The following is a 6677-nucleotide window of genomic DNA, read 5'->3' on the forward strand; positions in this document are numbered from 1 at the left end:
ACTACACCTTAACCTTACAGGCTGTAAAATGCAGAAACTTAAATGTGATTGTGAATTAGCTATTTTAGATGTTATATTTGGATTCAGCATATTAAATTTTACAAGAAAAATTTGTGAAAAGAAGTGCTTAAATGAAGGTTAGGGCCACAAAGTTGCCACAAAGATCTACGTGAAAGTTTGATGGATTTAATAATTTATTGTTGGTTAAAGATTATTATAGTTCTTTAGTCTTTATCAATTAAAGTCATATTGTAAATCTTAATGAGATAAAGTTAAAAAAAAAAAAAGGAAGCCTTTATAGATTTGTGAATGAAGGTATTGTGGCAGACTGTAGTTTAGACTCTTTTATGGCTTTTATGATACTCTTATCTGTTGCTGTAGCCTAACCCTGGGGTAGATGCATGATCCCAACGCTGATGCCAGACACCAGATCTCCGACGGCGTTGTGTCTGACGGAGTAATGAGGGAGCCATGACAGGATGGGAATAACCTCCAGCACGAGGCTTTTTATCCTGGAACCAGAACACCTGGAGGAAAACACGCACAAGCTATCAGCTATAGAGCCTCAGATAGACACGGCTGGGTCAAACGCAGTAAGGCCAAAAAAATATTATCCTTTGACTCACCGACATTGTGACTTTACCCTCTCCGAAAGTGACAGACACTTCTTTTCTAGCCTTTGACCGAGGAGATCTAGCTGTGCTTCGTCCAGGGCGTGTGCGAGAACAAGCTGCCTGGAGCGTGGCCGGTCATTTTGCTCAACGTTGTCCATCTGAAATAACTGTGGAAGATTACTGAGAGCACAGTGAAGTTTCATTCTGCCTGTGTTTGAACACTGTGTGTTTGTTTAATGTGCCTCGCTGACCTGTTGTCATGTGTGCCAAATCTGTGAATAAAGTCACATGAAAAAAGCGAAAAGAAGCACTTCTTCAGGAAAACTTAAACAAATTAAAGCAGTGAATGAAAAAAGACTTACTTAATCTCTATCAGCAAGAAGCCGCATTATTACAAACAGATCACTTGGGTGACAGTGAGAGTCTGCATGTATTAGGGTAAAGCACACACACACACGCTTTCACACGCTTTCACACGTGAGTCACGGAAAGGGGAAAAGAGCCTTGAACTCTGGACATTACAGTTAGTTTACAGCCCCTTTCTCCTCCCATTCACCAGCTCATTCAGTACCTCTGAATGCCTCTATTATTCCAGCTCAGCTTCCACAGACTCACGTGTGTGTGCAAGTGTGTTTGTGTGTGTGTGAGAGAGAGCGAGAGAGGGAGAGAGAGAGAACAGGGTGAGAAAGGTAGGCAGGGATAAGGTGATAGAGGGTAAATGAGAATCTACAGGAGGTCTATATGTATGAAACAGAAGCCATTAAAACAGAGAAAGCTGATAAAACAGAGCAACTAGAGTGATAGTAAAGTTGTTTTTATTTCATAAATATACACACATATATATATCTAAAAGAGGAAAGTTAGTAAATTGCTGTGGAGCTGAAAACCAGAGGAATGAACTCACACCCTTAGACACCGTTAGACCCTTATTTTTTAAAAAAAATTTCAAAACATCAAACAAATAAAATCCAGCTCTCAAAAAAGCAATGAACACAGATTGAATAGAATAACATGCAGTCTTATTGTCTTATCCTATTGTGCCCCAAAAAAAAATCCCTCACCCATCACTCTTACTTTGAAAATAAAATATCACATTTTACTAATACAATAATATACTCAAGAAAGGCAGATTTGAACTATCAGTAGGAGCACGCAGCTCTGCGTCTTCAGTAGTGTATCTGTTTCAAAAGCAATAAGAGGTTTTTGACACGCTCGGCACGCCAGCGAGGAGACTGGTGCAGCGGCAGCTCGAAGAAGGAGAAAGTGAAGCTCCGAGAGAAACTGAGGTCAGTGACGGGGTGAAGCGGCGGGAGACGGGGGGCACGGGGAAGCCGACACTGAGGCAACACCCTCCGCCTCAACTGCAAATCTTTAGCTGCTCCACCTGTGCAAAAAGATGTTCTGGTTAGAGCAGGGACAGTAGTGATTACAACACAGACAGTTAAAGGACAATATTAAATATATAATATTACATATTTTATGTCACAATAATATCAACAGGAGATACGTGTTAAATGAGTCAGATTAACTGATAACTGATGCCTCTGTTCCTCTTCTTACAATGTAACTCAAAGCTAGGCTAACATGATTTTTAGCTGCATTCACTCTATTTATGTGCTTTGTATAATGTAACACGTCAAAGTCTTTTTATAAGACACACAATGTAGCACTAAAGTTATCATAGTTAATAACAAGGAAACATAATAATTAATAATAATTAATGCGTTACATGTGATAACACTGGGTGTGTAGTTACCACACAAAGATCCATTTAGCATTAATAATTAATCATGAAAAACATTTTTTTTAAATAATCTGTCTTCTGGCAACTTTTTCTTTGTATCGTAAAGCATAATTACAGTATACTAAAGTGTGTGAGTGATCTTATTTGAATTCTTTTTAAATTTTACAGGCTCCATTAAATTAACTATCAGCTATTAGGTATCAATCACTACCAAGTGTTCCTGCAGGGACCTTATGTGTGTAGCTGGACTCATTAGACTTTAAGTAATATTGTCATCTGGTTTTGTTTGGTAATGGCTGTCCCTTTTTGTAGTCGTACCTGCGCTGTTTTGCGTGACTGCCACAGGTGGAGATGGAATTTGAGAGTTAAAACTTGAGCCTGAACTGTCTTTGTCTTCTTCTTGTCTCCTGCCATGATATGGGGTAGCTGACGGTATTTGCTCGGGAACAGGAGAGGCTGGGGGTGGAGGTGGAGAGGGTCGTGGAGTAAGTATTTTGGGAATTGAGTCAAAGCAGGACTCAGATAGAGCCAGCCCTCCCCAAGGAGTCATGGTGGCGTCTGAGAGGAGGATGGAGGAGGGTCCTGGATGAGGGTGAGTGTCAGAGGAGAAAGAAGCCTTCTGCTGTCTGTTACGTTTTCTGCGACTGGACTGGTGGCGGTGCCAGAGACCTGGAGAGGAGGGGGTTGGCTTGGCTGTAAACAAAAGCAGTGGAGATGGTAAGAGAAACTTTTGCTTTGTCAATAAACTCTAATTGGAACTGATGCACTAACAAGAACTGATTTGATTTCCCTAATATAATTTTTCCATAACTTTCATTTTTTGATGAAGTCTATCCCCATGCTTATTGCTGACGTCGCCTTGATTTGTTGGAGAAAAGTATGGAAAGTCTAATCTTGAAAACGTATTTCTTAAATGCTGAAATCCTCATTGTCCAATACTTCGAATATCATGCCATAAAAATGGAAAGTGCTAAATAAAAAAAGGTGAGCAAGTGAACATTTTCACAGTGCAGGTTAAAGAGTCCCAGTAGCAAAATCCTCATTCAATCAATCATTCAATCAATCAATCTTTTTTTCTATAGCACATTGAAAAGGACAGTGTTCAACTATGTGCATTTGTTGAACAGTGTCAGAATATTGTCATGTGGTGAGCTAAAGACATGTCTATAAAGAGGTGACACAATGTGAGTTGGATTTATGTTACATGAAAACTTCTGCTTGTATGATTTCATAACTTGTATCATTTTGTTCATGGAGAGCTTGCACTGTCAAAAGGGCAACTCTGCCACAGAAATAACCACATTGCACAAAATAAAACACTCATTAATTATAATAGCTGTGATTTAGATCACTTTGTCTAACTCTTCAGTAATATAGTCCTTGAATCTCATTGATTACCTGTTGATTTAGTCCCAGATGAACCAATGGAAGGCAGGCGGTCAGGTGACATTACCAGTCCAGGAGCCTGAGAGCAAATATACATTTTCTTTAATCTTTGTAGCTGTAGGGATCACACTGAGTCTATCTGCAAGGCAGTCCACTTTTAGAGAAAGAAACAGTTGCTGGATGGAATTCCCTTCATACCATACTTTTGGATTTGGGTTAAGACAAAAGATAAATATTGTTAAGACTGATAGACATGTTGACATCAAAGCAAAGCTCTCCTCCCAGCCCCCATTTCTTTATATTTGTAAGGGAATTAAGAAGGATTTGCAGTAATTTGTTGAAATGTGCAAACATAAATGTAAATACACACTACAAGGCAAAAACTGTTTGTTCAATTCTAATAAGGATGAAAGTCAATATTTTCTAAGAACACCTTTATTCTTCAGTACAGTCTCTCTTAGGCTTTATTCTAATTTATTTAAGCAGTCTCCAGGTACACGTGGCCAGGCTTTTTTGAAGGACATTCAAAGCTCTTCTTTGGACGTTGGCTGCTTTTTGTTCCGTTCTCTGTCAAGATGATCCCACACTGCTTCAGTAATGTTGAAGTCTAACACGATGGAAGCTCTACCAGGTTTTACAGATGGCTGTAGAGACTCACTGTTGTTCATGTTGATGATTTAAACCAAAACTTTCAAATTGAGATTCATTCCTAAGGCCCGTTGTGACTGATTTTAAGTCCAATTCTTGTGTAAATTGACATATATCAGCCTTTTCTCCCTGTTTCCCTTCTTATGAATGGCTTCTTCTTCTTCTTCTTAGGCCTGCCATTACTTCTGTCGTCCTTAAATGAAGGTAAAAGCACCGGATCACAAGAACAGTTTTCCTCAAGATGCTTAAAGAGCCCAGAGTATTTGAGAGAAAAGCCCAAGAATCAAATGACTCCCTAAAAGCAAGCACTTTGTAACTGTGAGAAGGAAAAACAGGCAAAGTTTAACGACATCTTGCAGTGGTATATAAATAGGTGGGAAATAAAAAGAAGTGAGAAAAGAAGAACGTGAAGTGCTGTACAAGTCCTGTAGCAATCTGAGCCTATAGGATCATAATTCAGGAGTGGTTCAGGGTCACCTGCCCTAACTATAAGCTCTTTTTTAGCTTATAGTTAGGGCAGATGAGCTGTATATAAGCTGTAGTGTCTGGCTTAAGATTAAGGCAGACAGTTTAATTTATATCCAACACACACACACACACACATATAAACGTGTTATCTTTGACTAAAGAAATGTGAAAAATGATGTGCTTCTGTCACAGGCTGCTAGTAACAAAGTGCCTAAAGACAGAACAAATTTACAATGGGTTGGCTGGCTTGGAAGGAAAAAATATAAAGTAATCATTACTTTTGCGTGGTACTGTACACAGATAATGTTTTAGTATTACCCATTAAAGTTGAGGAACAAAAAGGGAAAACAAATAAACAAACAACACATCTCAACAATACAAACAACAAGAAGTAATGGATCAACATCAGAAACAGTGATGAAAAGCCAGGAGAGAGAGAGAGTGTACCTCTCTGATAGATGTAAAATGCTCCTCCTTCTGCAGACGCTGACACAGGGTCAGTGGGTCAGAAGACTCAGGGGCAATTTCCCCACACCAGTCTGTGAAGATCTCTGAAACTGGATTTTTTATCAATTATTTCCACTCTCCTGCTTGAAAACCACAGGCGAAAAACTAAACAAACAAAAAGGTTTTCATAAAGTGTAAAAAAAATTTTTTACCCCTGTATTATCCTACAATCCTGCCTCTCTCGCTCCTCAAACAACAAAAACCAGCAGCAAGAAGCCCCCCACCACCTTCACCATGCAAGCACTCATGCGCTCACTCACCCTAGCCCCTCATCTTTTCTTCCTTCCTAACTGACAGTTGTGGTCACAAAGGGAGCTATGGGAAATGGTGCAAGAAGCCGTCTTCCCCGTTCTCTTTCAGGTCCCTCTTCTTCAACACCCTCCCTCTCTTTTACTCGTCGTTTCCTCCTTCCTCTCTCTTCCTTCTTCTTTCATTGTGAGTGGCAGGCAGTGAGATGGGAGGTCAACAGAAAGCAATATGAGACAAGACTGAAATATTAAAATATTCATGGACACCTGCAGTCGGCCCCCTCCGTGTGCCCCAACCTGCACACAGCCGTCCAAGTGTGTACACATCCAGATATGTGCACACACTGGAATCTAATTTAGCTAATGTCAGTAATCCCAGCGTTTAGACCATGTGTCAAGTAACCAGCAATCATCGCAGAGTCCTGTTTCCATTACTTCTGAGGACATTACATGGACTTGCCATAATTTATTGGAAGTCTAATAATAAACCAGGAATTCACTTTTAAATGTAGTAATCTAATACTAATATTAGGAGGACTTGTTTTTCACCCTCCAACTGTCCCCACATGTGACTGACTTTATAATGTCCCCACAACATCAGGAATACAAGCACACACACACACACACACACACACACACAGTGCAGGCGGGCACTTCATCTATGTTCGTAGTTAAATTCCAAGCAGGTGACAGTGAATCAACACACATTTAAGCACACACTCGTTTGTACTTTTTGACATTTAACATGCCTGAGGTGAATATTCTCTTTGGCATCTTCCACAGCTACATTTGCATGCCAGGGACACACACACACAGTCGCATATCAACGTGCCACTTAAGCATCTCATCTCAAAGCACTACATTTGCATTTTATAAACAAATTCGCAAATACACAGTATAGGCAGGAGTGGTTATATAAATCCTCGCTTTCAGCCAATAACACACAGCATACTGACACTATGAACTGACTCAAACTACAATTACTTTTTTAAACCCTCATGGTTTCTGCGTGACAAAGTGGGAGCCTCTGCTGCAGATTAGTCAGGTCTCAGAGGAGATTCC

General features: G+C 39.9%; 2 protein-coding genes across 5 annotated transcripts in view; both read right to left on the reverse strand.

Annotated features, from left to right (window-relative positions):
- slc26a6.1 (solute carrier family 26 member 6, tandem duplicate 1) overlaps nt 1-1094 on the reverse strand; it is a 12586-nt gene extending 11492 nt beyond the window's left edge. Inside the window, exons 1-3 of one of the 4 annotated variants that reach the window (XM_087833872.1) lie at nt 977-1094; nt 627-781; nt 388-527 (exon numbers count right to left, since the gene is read on the reverse strand). In XM_087833872.1, the coding sequence (XP_087689998.1) occupies nt 388-527; nt 627-772 (286 nt within the window). In that variant the 5' untranslated portion in view covers nt 773-781; nt 977-1094. Of the gene's footprint in view, nt 1-387; nt 528-626; nt 818-976 lie in introns of those variants that run through there. The other 3 variants (XM_087833873.1, XM_087833871.1, XM_087833874.1) reach the window with 3 other exon arrangements.
- Nucleotides 1095-1780: 686 nt separating this feature from the next.
- Nucleotides 1781-5348, reverse strand: LOC118453860 (uncharacterized). The gene is made up of 4 exons (XM_087833877.1): nt 5308-5348; nt 3757-3823; nt 2677-3051; nt 1781-1998 (listed from the first exon to the last, which is right to left on the reverse strand). Exons 2-4 carry the CDS (start codon nt 3806-3808, stop codon nt 1781-1783), a joined length of 645 nt encoding a protein of 214 aa, XP_087690003.1. The 5' UTR covers nt 3809-3823; nt 5308-5348.
- Nucleotides 5349-6677: the final 1329 nt, after the last annotated feature.

Source organism: Neolamprologus brichardi, chromosome 20 (genome assembly GCF_056152115.1).
Source record: "Neolamprologus brichardi isolate AB-2024 chromosome 20, ASM5615211v1, whole genome shotgun sequence".
NCBI classification, from domain to species: domain Eukaryota; kingdom Metazoa; phylum Chordata; class Actinopteri; order Cichliformes; family Cichlidae; genus Neolamprologus; species Neolamprologus brichardi.